The sequence below is a fragment of the Eleutherodactylus coqui genome, chromosome 5 (assembly GCF_035609145.1).
Source record: "Eleutherodactylus coqui strain aEleCoq1 chromosome 5, aEleCoq1.hap1, whole genome shotgun sequence".
Classification (NCBI taxonomy): Eukaryota; Metazoa; Chordata; class Amphibia; order Anura; family Eleutherodactylidae; genus Eleutherodactylus; species Eleutherodactylus coqui.
The window spans coordinates 31,534,580-31,555,194 of NC_089841.1; the positions used below are offsets into that span (position 1 = coordinate 31,534,580).

Sequence of the window (20,615 nt, forward strand, 5' to 3'; positions counted from 1 at the left end):
AAATTACAGAAATTACTAAATTTACACATGGTATACAAATCATTTGGAAACAAAGGGGGTGGGGTGATACAGAAGGTACAGGGGCAGGAGAAATACAACAAGCTATATACAGCTTTTAGGGACACCAAAGGGGTGGGGGAAGGCAGGAAGTGTACATGATAGGCAAAAGTGGAAAGCCACAGGGAGGGGTCATATTGTTGGGGTGAGGGACTAGATCTGGTGGTTTGGTATGCTGCTATGAAGAGATGTGTCTTTAAGGCACATCTAAAGTTCTGTGCATCGGGGATTGTCCGGTTGTTTTGAGGTAGAGCGTTCCAGAGGATCAGTGCTACTCTAGAGAAGTCTTGGAGGTGAGCATGTGAGGTTCATATTAGAGAGGTGTTTGGGCTGAGAGTGTTAGCACAGCGGAGCGTGTGGGTGGGTGATACAGAGAAGGAAATAAGTATTTGATCCCTTGCTGATTTTGTAAGTTTGCCCACTGTCAAAGACATGAACAGTATATAATTTTTAAGGGTAGGTTAATTTTTACAGTGAGAGATAGGATATACAAAAAACACAGAAAATCACATTGTCTAAATCTTATATTATAATATATATATTTGCATTTTGCACAGAGAGATAAGTATTTGATCCCTCTGGCAAACAATACTTAATACTTGGTGGCAAAACCATAGTTGCCAAGCCCAGCAGTCAGACTTTTTATTTTTTTATAGCTGATGATGAGGTTTGCGCACATGTCAGAAGGAATTTTGGTCCACTCCTCTTTGCAGATCATCTCTAAATCATTAAGATTTCGAGGCTGTCGCTTGGCAACTCTGATCTTCAGCTCCCTCCATACGTTTTCTATGGGACTGAGGTCTGGAGACTAGCTAGGCCACTCCATGACCTTAATGCGCTTCTTTTTGAGCCACTTCTTTGTTGCTTTGGCTGTATGTTTTGGGTCATTGCCATGCTGGAAGACCCAGCCACGACCCATTTTTAAATGTCCTGGTGGAGCGAAGGAGGTTGTCACTCAGGATTTTACAGTACATGGCTCCATCCATTCTCCCACTGATGTGGTGAATTAGTCCTGTGCCCTTAGCAGGGACCCCCCCCACCACCACCACCACCAGTGGGGATGGTGTTCTTTGGGTCACAGGCAGCATTTTTCTTCCTCCAAACACGGCGAGTTGAGTTAATGCCAAACAGCTCAATTTTTGTCCCATCTGACCACAGCACCATCTTTCACTCACTCTCAGAATCATACAGGTGTTGATTTGCAAATTTCAGACAGGCCTGCACATGTGCCTTCTAGAGCGGAGACCTTGCGTGCACTGCAGGATTTTAATCCATTACGGCGTAATGTGTTACCAATGGTTTTCTTGGTGACTGTGGTCCCAGCTGCCTTGAGATCATTAACAAGTTCCCCCTGTGTAGTTTTAGGCTGATCTCTCACCTTCCTCATGATCACGGATACCCCACGAGGTGAGATTTTGCATGGAGCCCCAGATCGATGCCGATTGGCAGTTATTTTGTATGTCTTCCATTTTCTTACTATTGCACCAACAGTTGTCTCCTTCAAACCCAGAGTCTTACTTATGGTTTTATAGCCCATTCCAGCCTTGTGCAGGTCTATGATCTTGTCCCTGACATCCTTAGAAAGTTCTTTGGTCTTGCCCATGTTGTAGAGGTTAGAGTCTGACTGATTAATGTTTTGTAGGCTGCTACACTGCAAGAAAAAAAAATCATGGGTTGCTAAATATTTGCCGTGATTTGCTATGTTTTGTAGCTCATGTTTCCCTACAGTGCATTGTTTTGTGTTGCATTGCATAAAAACGTGGTTTTCGTGCGGTGCAATGCAACTTTTACAGTAGGAAATCCTACTGTAAAAAGCCCTAAAATAAGCCCTAGCTGCATTAAAAAAAAATTAACATCACCTAACAGCCACTGTGCACTCTACCGCGTCTTCTCTGCAGGTCCCCGGCATTTGCTTGTAGTTTTCTCTCAGCACTTCTTGGTCAGGGGTTCAAATTCCTCGCCTCCAGGAAGCACTGGCTGTGATTGGTTCTCGAGTGTTGCGGCTCAGCCAATCAGAGCCAGTGCTCGATAAACCAATCACAGCCATTAATTGAATGGCTCTGATTGGTTCATCGAGCACTGGCTCAGCCAATCAGAGGCAGCGCTTCCTGGAGGAGGGGTTTTTCAAACTCCTGACCAGGAATCACTACCGGTGGACTTCAAACAAGTGCTGGAGATGCGCGGTGGAGCCGGACGGCACCTCTTAGGTGAGGCATTGTTTTTTTCACGCAGCTAGGGCTGTATTACCATCTATAGAGGATTTTAAGAAATCTCAGCTTTATCTACCTGATGGTTCTCTGGCACCCTTGGCTTTTCTTCTGGACTGTTCTGGGAATATAGACTGCTGGGACATTCCTCTGGTGGGTTTCTTTCCATGAGTCCATCTGTAGGAAACACACAGTAACAATAGGTTATCTCCATGTGTTGAGCAGGTGATGGGCCCTAGGTGACCTTCAGTGACAGTCTCCTCTCCTTACACTGCTGATGAATCCTTATATCAGTCTCTTCTGCTTCGTCTTTAACCTCAACCTTAATAACAATCAGATTTTCACACTAAACAGAGGGGAAAAAAAGTAAAATCATCCTTGGTTCCATCACTTTATAATCAGATTCCGGTGCGAATTCAGCGTCATCTACCTGCTGGTTCTCCGGGACATTTTCCTTTCGATAGTCCTGAGAATATGGATGGCTGGGACATCTCTCTGGTGGGTTTTCCCTACTGGATCCATCTATAGGAAATAACCAGAGACTGAATACATTATATATGTGATGATGGGTGAATTTAGTTAATGGTCATATCTGCTTTCCTCCATAATCAAGACAGGTCTCTTCTTACCCTGAGATGGGAGTGGCTGATGGTTCTTCAGCATGGCATTCTCGTACAAATCCAGCTGTCCCTCTTCCATGGATAAGCAGTAAGCTCTTCCCTACTATATTTAGTGATTAACTACTCACCTGGGCGGTTACCTGTAGCAATCTCTTCCTCTTTACACCGCTGATCGCCCCTCACATTTGTCTCTGTAGTATTAATATTGATCAGATCTTCATCCTGATACAAAAGCTGAGAGACAAATATTGTAAAAGTCAGCAGACGGTTGGAGAAGTCGTGTGGAAGGTTTTACATGACCAGAAAAGATCATTAATCATCATGACGACCAAAAATGACCGGACAGGAGTAGTTATCAGAGTCATGTCACAGTGGATGCAGTTTTTAGGCTACAATTGCTCTTAAAGGGACATGCTGGCTTTTCCCTCCTGCATCATGCAGACTGACAGCTCTCTCCCCTTTTGTGTACAGGAAGAGAGCAGTCACTCTGCATGCTACAGGCAGGAAGAGGCTGGCATGGCCCACCTCTATTATCTGAAAGTCAAACGTCATGAAGCTGGTCCAGGCATCATCCTCCAGGCATTGGCATACACATTCTAGTCTCCATGATACTAGGAGTTCGGGAACATGACTCCGATTGGCTGCAATAGTCACCTGATTTCCTGTGATCTCAGCTATCATTACAAACGTCAGGACAACAGAGGGGCTACAGTGCTGGATCCCAGTGGCAGCGGATAAACCGGACAACTCCCTTAGCTGTTCAATGATGTATACATTCCCTTTATGTTCAATTTCTTTCTAGTTAGCTCTTAGTGATGATAAGATCTAGATAAGGAATTCTAGATTTCCTGACATTTTTACACTAAAATTTAGAGCTTATTTAACCCCCATCATACATCTACGTGAAATTATTTTGGTTTGTTCTTGAGTTGTCTGTCTACAGAAAGTCCAGTAGGAAACTTCTTGTCCCAGTAGGCTTTGTTGTAACTACTCAGATTTTGAGGGTCCCACGGAGATTTCTCCAGCTTTATCTCAGTCTACACAAAGCGGTGTTCCATGTGTCCTCAGGAATGGAGGAAAGAAAAATTGGCCAGTGGGTGCCATTGTTACTCTTGTCTATTTTTCTTCCATTCTTTGACAGACTTGGAGATTTGGACAGGGGTGCGAATTTGAGAAAAGAGGCAGAGTCTCCTACTGGAAAGTGAGATGTTTTATTTCTTTATGTTTTAGACATATGAGTGTCAGCTTGATTGAGATAAGCTGAACTGGTGTCTAGATTGTAGGTGCAATACACTTAATCTCAATATTCAGCATTCACCTCTCCAGCCCCATAGGTTGGAGAGTTCCTGGTCTACACACAACAAATGTTCCACTGGGAATTCGAGACAATACACCAGTAATTCACTACATACTTTTATGTTGTTGTCCCAGCTGAAGGTGCACTGCAGAAAACATTGGATTCTGGAGCCCAGTGAATCGTAGGAGTTGGAAGGGACAGATGTCTGTCCAGCCTCTTTTTGAAGACTTCCATTAAAGGATAACTCACCTCCTCCCGTGATAATCTGTTCCACTCATTCAAGTCTTTTTCACATGTGCTGCTGCTTAGTACAATTCTTTCTATACTGTGTGTGATTTTTTCAATTTTCTTGCTCGGATGTTGGTCTTTGCATTTCTCTCTGTTAAATACGATTCTGTTAGTTGCTACTTACTGTTGCCCTTCTTCAATTTTCTGGGACTTCACCTGTTCTCCAGGAATTTTCAAAGGATTACAGACAGTGGTTTAGCAATTACCTCTGCTTTTTCCTATAGTATCCTTGGATGCAATCCATCTGAACCTGGAGACTTGAATGTAAGTTAGCTAAGTGTTCCCTCCCCATCACTCTGCTTATATATAGCCTGCATTCTCTTATTTCTTCAATAGCACAAGGAAGATCAGTTGATGCTACTTTCTGAGAGAAACCAGAAACAAAATAGGAATTTAACAAATTCACCCTTTTCATCTTGTAAGCATCAAATAGCATCTTTGACTTTTCTTTTGCTTTTGGCATAGTCCCCAAATCCTTTTTTATTGTTTTTGGCCTCTCTTGAAAGTCTCAATTCATTATTAGCTCTAGCTTTTCTGACACTTACCCTACAGTTTCTGCAGACCGCATTATATTTTCCTATAGATATGCCCCACTCTTATATTTGATAAACATTTTTCTTCCTAATTAGCATGTGTTTCAATACTACGTTCCTCCATTCTGGTAGCTTTAAATGCTTCCCATTCTTCCTTCTTTTAGGGATTATTAGTGATTGTGCTTTGATAACTTTGCAAAAATTTGCCATCCTTCTTGGACATTCTTTCCTTAAAAACACCCATCTATTAGATCCTTTCTACCCTCTTTCTGAGTCCATTAAAATCTGCTTTTCTGAAATCCAACCTTGAGGTCCGAGTCTTCTCCGATCTTCCTCCCCTTTTTAGGACATCATATTTCTCTTCCTGTGTTAGGAGCTCCAATTCTCATAGTTTTTCCCATGCTCTGTGCATTTTTGTAGAAACATTTTAGTTTGTGATCGGTGTCTTTAACTCCTCTACTTTCCTTCTGAATTTTGTGTCTTTCTTCTTTCTTTCCATTTCTAGCAGCAAGGTTCTCAAATGTATTAATTAGCTGTATATTTTTCCTGGCCTTTCAGTTCCCTTCCCATATTGTTCTAGTTTAAAGCTCTCATGATGAGTGTAGCAAGGCGCCTGCCAAATACATACTTGGATTTAACTTTTTTCATCCCCTTCCTATATAGCCATCCCCCTCTTTTTGCTAATAACCTGAAGTCAGCCAGAGAGCACCAGGAGGTCCGTCGTGAGAAGGTACAGAAGCAAGTCTAACCACAGTACCTGAATGAATCAAAAGACTTTGGGATTGACTCATGTTGAAATGGTGAAAGGGAGACATTTTTCCATTTCATTTTTAAAAAATGACTCATTTAGTAATTGATGGCAGCAACATATCTCAAAAAATTTGGGACATGCCCATATCTAGCATTATCTAGCATCCGCTCTTCTTTTGATAACAGTCTGTAAACATCAGGGCAGTGAGGAGACCAATTGCTGGAGTTTTGGGAAAGAAAGGTTGTCCCATTCTTGTTTAATATAGGATTCTACCTGCTCAACAGCCTTTTTTGCCAGATTTTGTATTTCACATTGCACCAAATGTAGTTAGGCCAGCTCAGCACCCAGACTACTCTTCTTAGAAACCACACTGCTGTCATGGATGCTGTATGAATTCTTCCCTGAAAGAGACCTTGTCTGGATGGGTGCATGTGTTTTAAAACTTTCTACATACCACTCAGCATTGATATGGTGGGGGAACACTTAACTAACTTAAATCAATTCCAGTCTCCAGGCATACTAAAGAAAACAGAGGTAATTGCTGAATCATTTGCTGTAATCTTTAAAATTTCATGAATTGGAAAGATTGCATCCATAAGATTGGAAAAAGGGCAAATGTTGTCCCCATTTTCAAAAAAGGGAAAAAGGTGGAACAAGGAAACTACAGGCCTGTGAGCCTGACTTCTATACTGGGAAAGGTCTTTGAACAAAGTGTTAAACCACTTATATGCAAGTACAGATCGTCCCCTACTTCCAGGAGCCTGTTCGTAAGTACATTTGTTCGTATTTCCAAACAAATGGTTGTATGGAGGGGATCGCGGGTCAATCCCACTCCATACAACCTCAGGTGACAGCAGCATTTAAAGTGTTAAGAGTTACGATGAGCGGCGTGGCTCGTCTGAACAGCTGCCACCAGGTGTCCGCTGTAAGAAACAGCCGGCACCCGACGTTCGAGGGTCCTGTACAGTATCCTGCAATAAGATCACGGGACGCTGTGTGGTTGCTAGGCAGCCGGGGACCTTCTGAAAGGCCCCAGGGCTGCCTATGCAGAGCGCACGGCTTGATAGGCACTCTGCATAGGCAGACCTAGGGTCTTTGAGAAGGCTTCCGGCTGCCTAGCAACTGCACAGTGTCCCGCGATCTGACTGGACAGGCTTGAAAGAAGCCTGTTTGGTCCCTGCACAGTATGATGTAATGCCATGGCATTACATCATACTATGCAGGACAGATAGTTTGCATCTTGTGAAGTTCGTAACTCAAACGTTCGCAAGTAGGGGACTATCTGCACTTGGATGAGAATGGAGTACTTACCAGAGCCAGCATGGGTTTGTAACAAACAAGTCCTGCCAGACTAATCTAATTTTCTTCTATGACAGAATCACCAACTGGGTTGATCAGGGAAATGCGGTGGATATAGTATATCTTGACTTTAGCAAAGCATCTCATAACAATTATTGAAAAAATATGACCAAATATGGGAACAACAGGACAACGTTTAGGAGTGATTGTACTGAAAGAGTGATCATAAATGGCTGCACATCCGATTGATAGGATGTATCAAGTGGGGTACCACAAGGCTCTGTCCTAGGCCCAGTGTTGTTCAACATTTTTAGAAATGATCTGGAAGCCGGAGTTTATTGGGAACGGATCAAATTTCCTAATGACCCAAAAATAAAGAGGGATAGCTAACACTAGAGAAGAAATAGAGAGGATTCAAAAAGATGGTGGGATATTTAAAGTCTTCGCAATTTTACATTGAGAAATATTTTTCTGAAACTGTTCTACAATTTTCACAGGCTGGTGAACATCTGGCCAGCTTTGCTTCGGAGACTCTGCCTCTAGAACATGCTCTTTTTAAACACAGTGATGCAACTTAGTAGAAAATTGACCCTCCAGCTGTTCTCCATTAGTATCACTTAGTTTTCCAGATTTTTACTATCGCTGTCTCAAATGTTTTGAGATGTGTTGCTACTAGAGATGAGTGAGCATACTCGCTAAAGGACAATTACTCGATTGAGCATTGTCCTTAGCGAGTGTCTCCCCGCTCGGAAGAAAAGGTTCGGCTGCCGTCGTGGATGACAGGCGAGTTGCGGCCATGCGCAGGGGGGAGCGGGGGGGGGGGGGGAGAGGGAGAGAGAGATCTCCCCTCCGTTCCTCCCCGCTCTTCCCCGCCCGCCGAATCTTTGCTCCCGAGCGAGCAGGTACTCGCTAAGGGCAATGCTCGATTGAGCAATTGCCCTTAGCGAGTATGCTCTCTCATCTCTAGTTGCTACTATCAATTTCTAAATGAGTTATGTTTTTTTAAATCAAATGGAACAATGCCCAGTTTTCACTTTGTGATGTGTTTTATGCTCTATTGCAAATAAAATATTATATATGAGATTTCCAAATCATTGCATTCTTTTTTTCCTTATATTTACATTATACTCCGCTTCCCAACTTTTTGGAATTGGGGTTGAATGTTCTGGTCAGAGCAGCACTCTGAGGTCTTGGCTTTTGGAATGCTGATGTCAGCTGAAAGGGCACCAAGGGCCTCCGTGGTTGCAGGTACTATCAAGAGCTAGTAGTATCAAAAAATTTTTAAGCAGCCTCATAATTTTAGTTATTCATGCAGGACAGAACAACCTTTGTTTTCTTTGGGTAGCTGAGCTCCTAGCCCTCAAGAGAGCTAGTTTGGCTTATGTTCGTAGTTTCTTTTTCGAGTTCAGGTTAGTGTGGTGGGAACCTGTTCCAACTGGGTTGTGACAAGGGCTACTAGATTCCACGGCTGTCAAAAAGGCATGACACATGGTCAATACTTGTTTATCCTGCTTTATTTTGGTCTGTTCTGGTGTATTCATCCAACATAAACAGTTGGAAGTGGACAACAGTCGCCCTTTGTGGTCAAATTGTCAGAACCGGCAACTCTCGGGGCCGCCGTGCCCGCACCACCGGTCCGGCCACCCGGGGTGCAGGAGCGCGGCGCAGAGGTACCCCGGTTCTTGTGATCTCCCCGGGCCGCTGTAAGACTGGTCGCCGCCGGGTTGCTAGGGAGGCAGCCGGTGCTTCTAGTGTCCTGACTACCAGGCTGGCTTCCCTAGTAACTGTCTGTGCAGCTAGACTGGGGGCGTGTCCCCAGCACCGCCCTGATTAGCCCTGCTGCTGTCAGGCTCCCCGCCCCAATCAGCTTCTGGGGCGGGAGCGCTGACAGCATTTAAATAGGTGTGTTTTCCTCTCAGGCCTCGCCAGTGTTAGTTTGGTTCTCCAGCTGCACCCGCGTTTATCCTGACTGCTCTTGTGACCTCGGCTTTTCTGACACCTGCTTTTGGACTTGACTACGTTTTTGCCTGACCCCTCCGTACTGCGTACCCTCTTGTTGCCTACCCGGATTGTCTGACCATTCTACCGTTGCTTGTCTCAGTGTCTGTTTGTCTCCCGTGTCCCGCTTCCCTAGTGAGGGTAGGGACCGTCGCCCAGTTGTCGCCCTGGGGGTTAGCCCAGGGGGGCAAGTAGGCAGGGACAGGGGTTGCGGGATATCTCAGGGACCCCCATATCCCGGACACTGTCCTGACAGTAACACTGGCCGAACTAAGGTCAGACCCTTGCATCCGCCCGGCAACTTTGAGCCCCTCGATGGAGGCCGTGGCGGCTGTAGCGAACCAGGTCCAGGTCCTTACGACCCTTGCCCAGGACCTAACAGCCCGCTTGCAGCCACGGGAACAAGTGGCAGCTGCAGGTCCCATGCAGCCCTCGTCCGCTCCAGGAACGATGTCAGAACCTCGAGCCACGCTTCCGGATTGCTTCTCCGGAGAGAGAGATCAGTTTTTTGCATTTAGAGAGAGCTGCAAGCTCTACTTTGATCTCCGCCCCCACTCCTCTGGTACTGAATACCAGAAAGTGGGAATCGTAATTACCCGCCTGAGGGGAGAGCCCCAAAATTGGGCTTTCTCGCTACCAGCTGGCTCTCCAGCCCGACTATCCCTTGACGCCTTTTTTTCCGCCCTGGGTCAAATTTATGACGAACCCGACCGGGCGGGCTACGCAGTCTCCAAACTTCTGGCCCTGCGCCAGGGTTGTAAGATGGCGGAGGACTACTGTTCCCAATTCCGTCAACATTGTACGGAATCCCGGTGGAACGATGCCGCCCTAAAAGACTTATTTTTGACCGGTCTGTCTGAGGGTCTCAAGGACCTACTTGTGGCCCACCCAGAGCCTAAAACCCTGGAGCAAGCCATGTCGCTGGCTATTCGAGCCGACCGACGTTTGAGGGCCAGACACGCCGCTCGGACCACCCCACTCCCCACGTCTACTTCTTCGACTGACCCGACCTGTTACCCTCCCACCACCGAGGCCATGGAGCTGGGAGCCGTGAACCCCGAGCAACGACGGGAACACCGCCTGAAGAAGAACCTCTGCTTCTACTGTGGGGAGCCGGGTCACCGCATTGCTACCTGCGCTAAGAAGCCACGGCAGGAAGAACTCCCGCTCCTAGGCAGTTGTCGGGGGGACTGTCTAGGAGCCAAGGTACTCCCTGTGTTGTCCAAAATGTTAGTGCCTTGCACCCTAGAATTTCATGCTTTCCACCGTACTGGGCAAGCCTTTGTTGATTCGGGGGCTGCGGCTAATTTCGTTAACTTTAATTTCGTTGCTCAACTGTCCGGGGTTTTGTTACGTTTAGAAACTCCGATTCTGGTTTCAGGAGTGGACTCCACTCCTTTGCAAGCAGGGGTGGTTAATCTGGTGACCCCTGAAGTAAGGTTTACTATAGGAGCCTTACACGTGGAAACCTGCACCTTTCTAGTGATGAGAGATTTGTCTGTGGACGTCGTCCTAGGCCTCCCCTGGCTCCGGGAGCACAACCCGGTAGTAAATTGGGACACGTTGGAACTGGTAAAGTGGGGTCCCCGCTGTGCCAACCACCTTTGTGCGGTGAAGGTGGGAATCTCCACCTGCGAGGGGAGCCCCCTACCAGAATACCTCTCCGAGTTTTCTGACGTGTTCTCCAAACAATTATCTGAAGCTCTGCCCCCTCATAGGGAATGGGACTGTAAAATAGACTTGATTCCTGGGGCCAAACTTCCTAAGGGCCGCATTTATAACGTTACGGTTCCAGAGAGAGAATCCATGAGGGACTACATCCAGGACAGCCTGGCCAAGGGGCACATCCGGCCCTCAGAATCCCCGGTGGGTGCCGGGTTTTTCTTCGTTGAGAAGAAGGATGGGGGTCTCCGGCCCTGTATTGACTATAGAGAGCTAAATAAAATCACAGTCCGAAACCAGTATGCTCTTCCACTCATTCCTGACCTCCTCAACCAGGTCGCTGGTGCCCGATGGTTTTCCAAACTTGATCTCAGGGGAGCATACAACCTCATCCGCATTCGGGAGGGGGATGAGTGGAAAACCGCCTTCAATACGCCCCTCGGGCATTTTGAATACCTAGTTATGCCTTTTGGATTGTGTAACGCCCCCGCCATTTTTCAGGGGTACATGAACTCAGTGTTTCAGGATATCATGGGGGTGTTCGTGGTTGTATATCTAGACGACATTTTGATTTTTTCCTCCGACTTGCCGAGTCACCATACTCACGTTCAGACTGTGCTAGCTCGACTCAGACATAACAAGCTGTTTGCTAAACTCGAGAAATGTGTTTTCGGGGTACAAAAGATATCATTTTTGGGGTATATCATCACGCCATGCGACTTCCAGATGGATCCTGAAAAGGTGAAGGCCATCACGGAGTGGGCCCAGCCAGGGTCGTTGAAAGCCCTTCAACGCTTCCTCGGCTTCGCCAACTACTATCGCAAATTCATTAAAGACTTCTCCGTGGTGGCTAAACCTCTAACGGACCTCACCAGAAAGGGGGCAGATGTGAGGACCTGGTCTTCTGAGGCTCTGAGGGCCTTCAATACCCTAAAGGCGGCGTTCTCGTCTGCACCTGTCCTAGTACAACCGGATCTGTCCAGTCCTTTTGTGGTGGAGGTAGATGCCTCTGAGTTTGGTGTGGGAGCGGTACTGTCCCAAGGTCCCTCCACTCTCACCAACCTTAGACCGTGTGCCTATTTTTCTAGGAAGTTTTCGTCCACCGAACGGAACTATGATATAGGCAACCGGGAATTGCTGGCGATTAAGTGGGCTTTTGAAGAGTGGAGGCATTTTTTGGAAGGAGCCCATCACCAGATTACGGTACTCACTGACCATAAAAACCTCACTTATCTAGATTCCGCTAAGAGGTTAAATGCTCGGCAAGCCCGCTGGGCCTTGTTTTTCTCTCGGTTCAATTTTGTTGTTACCTATAGACCCGGTTCTAAGAATGTCAAGGCTGATGCCCTGTCTAGGAGTTTTGGCTCTCCGGAACCTTCCGAGCCGGAGCCTGAGAGCATTCTCTCCCCTGGGGTGGTCCTCGCTGCTGTCTCCTCCGACCTTTCACCTCTCATTCACGCCGCTCAACAATCTGCTCCTGAAGCCCTTCCGGAAGGCAAATTATTTGTCCCGTTGTCACTGAGATTGAAAGTGTTAGAGGAGACACATGCTTCAGTCCTAGCTGGACACCCCGGTATCAGGGGTACTCTGGAGTTAGCGTCCAGACTCTATTGGTGGCCGCACATGGCCAAGGAGGTACGGGTATTTGTGTCCGCGTGCCCGGTTTGCGCAAGGGGGAAGAATCTCAGGAGACGTCCTGAGGGTCCTCTTCTTCCCTTGCCCATTCCGTCCAGGCCATGGTCCCATTTGTCCATGGATTTTATTACTGATCTGCCATCCTCGCTGGGGAATACGGTCATCTGGGTAATAGTTGACCGTTTCTCCAAAATGTCTCATTTTGTTCCACTTGGCAAGTTGCCTAACGCCAAACTTTTGTCTGAGATGTTCATCAAGGAGATTGTTCGGTTACATGGGATCCCCGAGGATATTGTGTCTGATAGAGGGGTTCAGTTCGTCGCTCGCTTCTGGCGAGCCTTCTGTAAAAATCTAAACGTTAATTTGTCCTTTTCCTCCGCTTTCCATCCCGAGAGTAACGGACAAACGGAACGGATGAACCAAGAACTTATCCAGTATCTGCGACTGTTTGTCTCTGATAACCAGCATCAGTGGGCCAACTACTTACCTCTCGCCGAATTTGCTATTAACAACCATGGTAACTCGTCGACCCAACTGTCACCTTTTTTTTGTAACTATGGGTTCCATCCCCGGTTCTCGCTTTCTACTCCTTTGGTCTCGAACAATCCGGCCGCCGACATATCCGCCGAAGAACTGTGCACAGTTTGGGCCCAGGTTCGTAAGAACCTTCAGGGTTCCCAAGAGAAACTGCGTAAATACGCAAATAAAAGACGTACTATCTCTGCACCTTTTGTGGTCGGGGAGCAGGTTTTATTATCATCTAAGAATCTGAGACTTAAGGTTCCCTCCCTGAAACTTGCTCCTCGGTTCATTGGCCCATTTACGGTTTCTCAGGTTATCAACCCGGTGTCATATAAGTTGGCACTTCCTGACCCCTGGAAGGTCCACAAGGTTTTTCACAAGAACTTGCTTAAGAAGTATGTGACTCCAGTTCTCCCCACCCAGAACCCGCCTCCTCCCTCTCTGGTACAGGGGGAACTGGAGTATGAAGTAGAAAGGCTTGTGGATGCCCGACGGGTTAGAGGTGGGCTGCAGTACCTGGTCCACTGGAGAGGATTTGGCCCTGAGGATAGGACGTGGGTCCCTGCCAGGGACGTTCATGCGCCACGCCTAGTCCAGGCATTCCACAGGGCTTTCCCGCTTAAGCCCGCACCTGGCCATGGGGGTCCGGTGTACCCCCGTAGAAGGGGGGGTACTGTCAGAACCGGCAACTCTCGGGGCCGCCGTGCCCGCACCACCGGTCCGGCCACCCGGGGTGCAGGAGCGCGGCGCAGAGGTACCCCGGTTCTTGTGATCTCCCCGGGCCGCTGTAAGACTGGTCGCCGCCGGGTTGCTAGGGAGGCAGCCGGTGCTTCTAGTGTCCTGACTACCAGGCTGGCTTCCCTAGTAACTGTCTGTGCAGCTAGACTGGGGGCGTGTCCCCAGCACCGCCCTGATTAGCCCTGCTGCTGTCAGGCTCCCCGCCCCAATCAGCTTCTGGGGCGGGAGCGCTGACAGCATTTAAATAGGTGTGTTTTCCTCTCAGGCCTCGCCAGTGTTAGTTTGGTTCTCCAGCTGCACCCGCGTTTATCCTGACTGCTCTTGTGACCTCGGCTTTTCTGACACCTGCTTTTGGACTTGACTACGTTTTTGCCTGACCCCTCCGTACTGCGTACCCTCTTGTTGCCTACCCGGATTGTCTGACCATTCTACCGTTGCTTGTCTCAGTGTCTGTTTGTCTCCCGTGTCCCGCTTCCCTAGTGAGGGTAGGGACCGTCGCCCAGTTGTCGCCCTGGGGGTTAGCCCAGGGGGGCAAGTAGGCAGGGACAGGGGTTGCGGGATATCTCAGGGACCCCCATATCCCGGACACTGTCCTGACACAAATGGTGTCCATCTTAATGAGATTGACTTGGAGAAACTCCTGACGTGGCTCCAGGATAAGATAAGATTGTTTTTCTTTTTGTTGGGTATTACAGTCTGCCCATTCCATTTATTACTTTAGTTGCCTGCTTTTGAACACTGTCAAGTTCTGATATGTCCTTCTTGAGTACCGGCGTCAAAAATTGTACACAATATTCCATGTGTCGTCTAACTAGTAATTTCTAAAGAGGAAAAACAATGTTCCCGTCATCTGCTCCTAGACCTCTTTTGATGCACCCCATGATCCAATTTGCCTTGGCTGCAGCTAACTGACATTGGTTGCTCCAGTTAAGTTTACAGTTAACTAAAATCCCTAAGGCTTTTTATCAGTGTTAAACCTCATTTGCCATTTATTTGCATAAGCCCACAACTTATCCAGATCCATTTGCATCCACATTCTGTCCTCTTGTGATAATTACTTTACCCAGTTTTGTATCCGATACTGCCCCTGTGGTATCCCACTAGTAATGATGACCCAATCAGAGTATGTACTATTTCCTCATTATCGATTTTTACGTGGACTGCATCGTTACTTGCGGTCGTCATTACCTTTATTTTCTTTATGTTTAGTTACAGCTCCGTGCCTTCACTTTCTTCTTTAACTCTTGGAATCAGATATTCCAGGTCCTTTTCGCTTTCCGTGAGCAACGTTGTATCACCTGCATATCAAAGTTGTTGATGTTTCTCCCACCAATTTTCACTCCAGTTGTTGATTTGTCCAGGTTGCATCGTCTCGTGATTGTTTCAGTGTACCGATTGAACAGAGCCGGTGATAGAAAGCAGCCACGTCGCATGCCTTTCTCAATCCCTAACCAGTCAGCGTTACTGAAGGCTCTCCGTACTGTGCATCTTGGTTCTAATAAAGTGACCATATCAATTCTTTTTTTGGTTCTACGCCCTGTACGAAATCCAGCTTCGATGTCAGGGCACTCCTTCTCAACAAATAAGTTCATGTGTTTTTGAATAATCTTGAATAGCATTTTGCTTGCAAGTGATAGGAGTGTGATCATCTGATAGCTGCAGCATTTTTGCATATCGCTTTTTTTGGAAGTGGGACAAACACTGATCGTTCAGTCTTTGCACCACAATTTTGTCTTCCAGATCTGTTGAAAAAGCATTGTTAACATTGGGATTGGCACTGGTTCAAGTAATTTAGCTGGTATGTGGTCAATGCCCTTGGCTTTTGCAGTTCGGACATTGTTTCATAGCCCAGGCAAACTCCTCCTCCAGAAGATCTGGCTCTTCATCTGTTCAAACCTCCTGGCTCGTTGATTGACTTGGTCCATTACCTGCATATAGTTTTGTTGTGTATATGTAATCTAGTTACATATATCCAAGTCAGTATAGAGTACTTAAATATAAGAAAGTGTTTTAACACATTACATAATTCCCTTAAAACTCGGGGACGTATGCCATCGGAATTTAGCGATTTATCAATTTTTAAGTGTTTAACATAGTAGGTTAGGCTGAATGAAGACAATGTCTATCTAGTTCAGCCTGTTTTAACCTCCCTCTTGTTCGTCCAGAGGAAGGCAAAAAAAAACAAAAAAAAAAAACAGCGAGCCAATTAGCTCCTATGGAGGAAAAAATTCCTTCCTTCCTGACTCCTTAATGGCAGCCAGAGTAATCCCTGGATCAACAATTGAGATAACCAACCCCACTGGTCACCTAATGTCTATATTCTGTAATATTGTAGCGCTCTAGAAAGACATCTAGTCCCCTCTTAAACTCCTCTTTGGATTTTGCCATCATCATGGCCTCAGGTAGAGAGTTCTACAGTCTCACTGCTCTTACAGTAAAGAACCCCCTTCTATGTTGGTGATGAAACCTGCTTTCTTCTAGGCGCAGCGGATGCCTTCTTGTTACCGTCGCAGTCCTGGGTGAGATCCTTGTATTGTTCCCCCATGCATTTATACATAGTTATTTAGTCGCCCCTTAACCATCTTTTTCCAGGGTAAATAATCCCAATTTTGATAGCCTCTCTGGGTATTCCAGTCCTCTCATGCAGTTTATTAATTTAGTTGCCCTTCTTTGAACCCCCTCCAGCACTGTAACATCTTTCCTGAGCTCCGGTGACCAGAACTGTACGCAGTATTCCATGTGAGGCCTGACAAGTGCCTTATATAGTGGAAGAATAATGTTCTAATCCTTCGCCCCTATACCTCTTTTAATGCACGCCAAGACTTTATTTGCTTTTGCGGCAGCTGACTGGCATTGATTGCTCCAGTTAAGTCTCCAGTCAACTAGTACCCCCAGGTCTTTTTCCATATCACATTTCCCTAGCAGTACCCCATTTAGTGTATAAGGTGGCTCTGTACTTCGTTCGGGGTTAAACTGCTGACTTTTTGTGAAGCGTTTATGTTATCACTCTGCATCTCATCTGACATTTAATTTTTCTCTGTGAATATACTGGGAAAAAAACCTATTTAATAGATTTGCTTTCTCCTCAACAGCCTCTACAATTTTTGCTACATTATTTATTAAAGGGCCAACCCTTTTAGTAATATTTTTACTATTTATATACCATATTTTTTGCTTTATAAGATGCACCTAGGTTTTTAAAGAGCAAAATAAGAAAAGAAATATTTTGAACCAAAAATAGAATTTAATTGGCTAATCTTTTCTGCTTTGACATCTTTCTAAAATTGGATGCAGCAGAAGACTAATTTAGTTTTCTCATATAGTAATGAAAGACTGTCAGCACTTTCCTTCAGATGAGGAAGGAATTAAGTTGATTGGTGGAGGGGGGGGGGGCAGCAGCAGTTCCCGTTGGCGCTCACCACAAGTCAGTGGTACTTATGAGTGGAGAGGAGAAAGAAACTGCTCTAATTAACTCACAATCGCAAAAAAAAATACACAATTGCGCCAGCCAGCTTGAATTTCGACACATTCGCTTTATAAGATGCACTGACATTTCTCCCTTCCCCCCGCTTTGGGGTAGAAGAAAAGTTCATTGTCTAAAGCAAAAAACACGGTATATGTAGAACAGTTTAGGGTTGGTTTTACCCTCTTTGGCAATGAATCTCTCTGTCTCCACATAAAAATAAATTATAACATCGGAGCTTCAATGAGAGTGTATGAAAAAAAGTCTCAATAAGATCTGGTGGATTGAGGGGACGAGAAAAAAAAAAGTCATCCACGAGGATCCATTATAGCTCATTCCGAATTATTAGATGATGTAACTTTAGCCTATGGATTTGAAAGAATATTTCTTATGTTTTCTGCACTGTTGACCATGTTTCAGAGGACGGCAGTCACAATGGTATGTCCAAAGTCGTGACATCCAGAATTTTCCAGCACAGCGTTAAGTTCTTTGGATTGCGAACTGTGGCCCCTTTCCCCTTTAGGGCAAATAACAAGCCATAAGGGCAGAGCCAGCGGTAAGGGATTATAAGGTTATAATTTTTGTACTAATGATGTACATTCCTTTGCATTTCAAGTTTTTAAACTTAGCTCATGGCTTAGTGCTGAGAAGATCTAGATAAGGACTCCTATAAACCCCTGACACTTTTACTGAACCCCACATTACATCTGGGTGATGTTATTTTGGCTAGCTATCCATAGAAGGTCCAGTAGGAAACCTCTTTTCTGAGTGGGTTATGTTCTATCTACTCTGATGGCCACATGGCTGCAGGTCTAGAAGCTGGACATAGATATTAGATGGTGGCTCAATGACCCCTCAGAAACCTCATAAACATGTATATCCGGCATGGCTAGACACGCTGCACGTTGTCTCAGTGGGGGAGATCAGCGTCTACCAGACACATCCGCTGTTTGTCTCAGAAGATAGATATGAATCCAACCTGTTGGCTCCTTATTCCCACCAGCAGTCTCCACCGCCAGAAAACTGGGAGAAGATCCAGACAACATGTAATGTCTCTGGTCAGCGGTAATCCTGCCATCTCCACCGGCCTCATCACACAAGTAGAAGACATCTAATAAGACTGAAGGCAAGAGCTTCACAGCCTTCTACAGATTAGAGGGACATCTCCATCTACCTGATGGTCCTGTGGAAGAAGAGGACGGGGACATCTCTCTGGTGGGCTTCTCTTACTGGATGGAACTGGAGGAAACACAGACAGACACTGAAGTCATTCTTTACATACAGATAATAAAGTCCCCGTGTATTTAGTCCTGTCAATTACCTGGTGATGGGAGCGGCTGGTGGGTCTCCATCATGGCGTCCTTGTACAGATCCTTGTGTCCTTCTAAATACTCCCACTCCTCCATGGAGAAATAGACAGCAACATCCTGACACCTTATAGGAACCTGACAACACAATAGTCATTACCCAGAAGCCTCCAGTGCTGTTACTGTATAATGTCCCAGCATTCCCTGCAGTCTCACCTCTCCAGTCAGCAGCTCAATCATCTTGTTGGTGAGTTCTAGAATCTTCTGTACATTGATGTCCTCATGTATCAGGGGGTGAGGTGGGGGCTCTCTGATTGGGATCAGGGGTCTTCCCCATACATCACACACAGGGGCCCGACAGCCATCACTAGAGGTCTTCTTCACTACTGTGTAATCCTGTATATGAGGAGACATTATTAAATATCACTGCACACATTTCTGGAATCTCTCCCCTCTCCAGTGACGCCATCTGGTATTACCATAGATAAGAATGATGTAATGTGACATGATCAGAACCTCTCCCCTCTCCAGTGACATTATCTGTTATTACCATAGATAGGAATGATGTAATGTGACATCATCAGAATCTCTCCCCTCTCCAGTGACATCTTATGTTATTACCATAGATAAGAATGATGTAATGTGACATCATCAGAATCTCTCCCCCTCCACTGACATCATCTGTTATTACCATACATAAGAATGATGTAATGTGACATCATCATAATCTCTCCCCTCGAGTGACATCATCTGTTATTACCATAGATAAGAATGATGTAATGTGACATCATCAGAATCTCTTACCTCTCCAGTGACATCATATGTTATTACCATAGATAATAATGATGTAATGTGACATCATCAGAATCTCTCACCTCTCCAGTGACATCATATGTTATTACTATAGATAAGAATGATGTAATGTGACATCATCAGAATCTCTCCCCTCTCCAGTGACATCATATGTTATTACTATAGATAAGAATGATGTAATGTGACATCATCAGAATCTCTCCCCTCTCCAGTGACATCATCTGTTATTACCATAGATATGAATGATGTAATGTGACATCATCAGAATCTCTCCCCCTCCACTGACATCATCAGATATTACCATAGATAAGAATGGTGTATTGTGACATCATCAGAATCTCTCACCTCCCCAGTAATCTGAAAGAGCATCTCTAGGGTGAGATTTAATACCCTCTGAACCATCTTGTTTCTGTCCTTTTCCATCTTTGATTAGTCAGTCATGTAGGACCTGAATGAAAAGAATATGAAGCAATGTAAAAACCACACAAAAAACACAACACAAGAATAAATTTACTGGAGATAATAAGGGGAAACATTTAAAAGTGTTTTCCAATTTCTTAAAATTGCTTCACAACCCATGTGTCCTTCCTGGCTGCTACAAACTAGGACATGTGATGTCTGTGATGTACATGCGTGTTGGGATGTATGTAAGACACTAGGCAGCATCAACCTCCTGACTGGTTCCCTCTTAACCCATCCTATGGAGGGAGAGAGCCAGAACTGAAGGCAGCGGTGGACGGCCCATCAGATGCTACAAAGCTAATCTACATATGGCGCTGGATACAAATGAAAGCTAATATCTGGGCGGTGGAGTCACCAAGAACAATAATATATATATATGGACTCCACTTCACATCCCACATTGTACAGGACATTCCGTCTATGGCACAAGATATAGGCGACCTCCTGGAAATGAGAGAATTTATTACTACTGTAAACAGATTTCTAATGGAAGGATCACGGCGTTTCCCACATCAGCCCCTCAGGGGAACATGCTGCTTAGCGCTGAACATTTCCAAAGGTGAAAAAAAGATATGAAATGCTGCGGAATTTGCAGCAGAAATTTCTCACGGTAGCCCGAGCAGGAATAGTGGCCCCCCATTAGTAGCCCCAGCAGTAATAGTGACTCTCACGGCGGCCCCAATAGTAATAGAGACCCCCACAGCGGTTGCAGTAGTAATAGTGACTCTCACAGTGGCCCCAATAGTAATAGAGACCCCCACAGCGGTTGCAGTAGTAATAGTGACTCTCACAGTGGCCCCAATAGTAATAGAGACCCCCACAGCGGTTGCAGTAGTAATAGTGACTCTCACAGTGGCCCCAATAGTAATAGAGACCCCCACAGCGGCTGCAGTAGTAATAGTGACTCTCATGGCAGCCCCAATAGTAATAGAGACCCCCACAGCGGCTGCAGTAGTAATAGTG

At 45.8% G+C, this 20,615-nt stretch overlaps 1 protein-coding gene across 1 annotated transcript in view; it reads right to left on the minus strand.

The window, feature by feature from the left end:
* Positions 1-20,615, minus strand: part of LOC136629105 (oocyte zinc finger protein XlCOF7.1-like) — a 354,252-nt gene that overhangs the window by 205,487 nt on the left and 128,150 nt on the right. The window contains exons 6-11 of the mRNA XM_066605240.1: positions 18,245-18,309; positions 3,013-3,118; positions 2,695-2,786; positions 2,535-2,610; positions 2,344-2,441; positions 1,436-1,708 (exon numbers count right to left, since the gene is read on the minus strand). Of these exons, the coding sequence (XP_066461337.1) occupies positions 1,436-1,708; positions 2,344-2,441; positions 2,535-2,610; positions 2,695-2,786; positions 3,013-3,118; positions 18,245-18,309 (710 nt within the window). The remainder of the gene's footprint in view (positions 1-1,435; positions 1,709-2,343; positions 2,442-2,534; positions 2,611-2,694; positions 2,787-3,012; positions 3,119-18,244; positions 18,310-20,615) is intronic.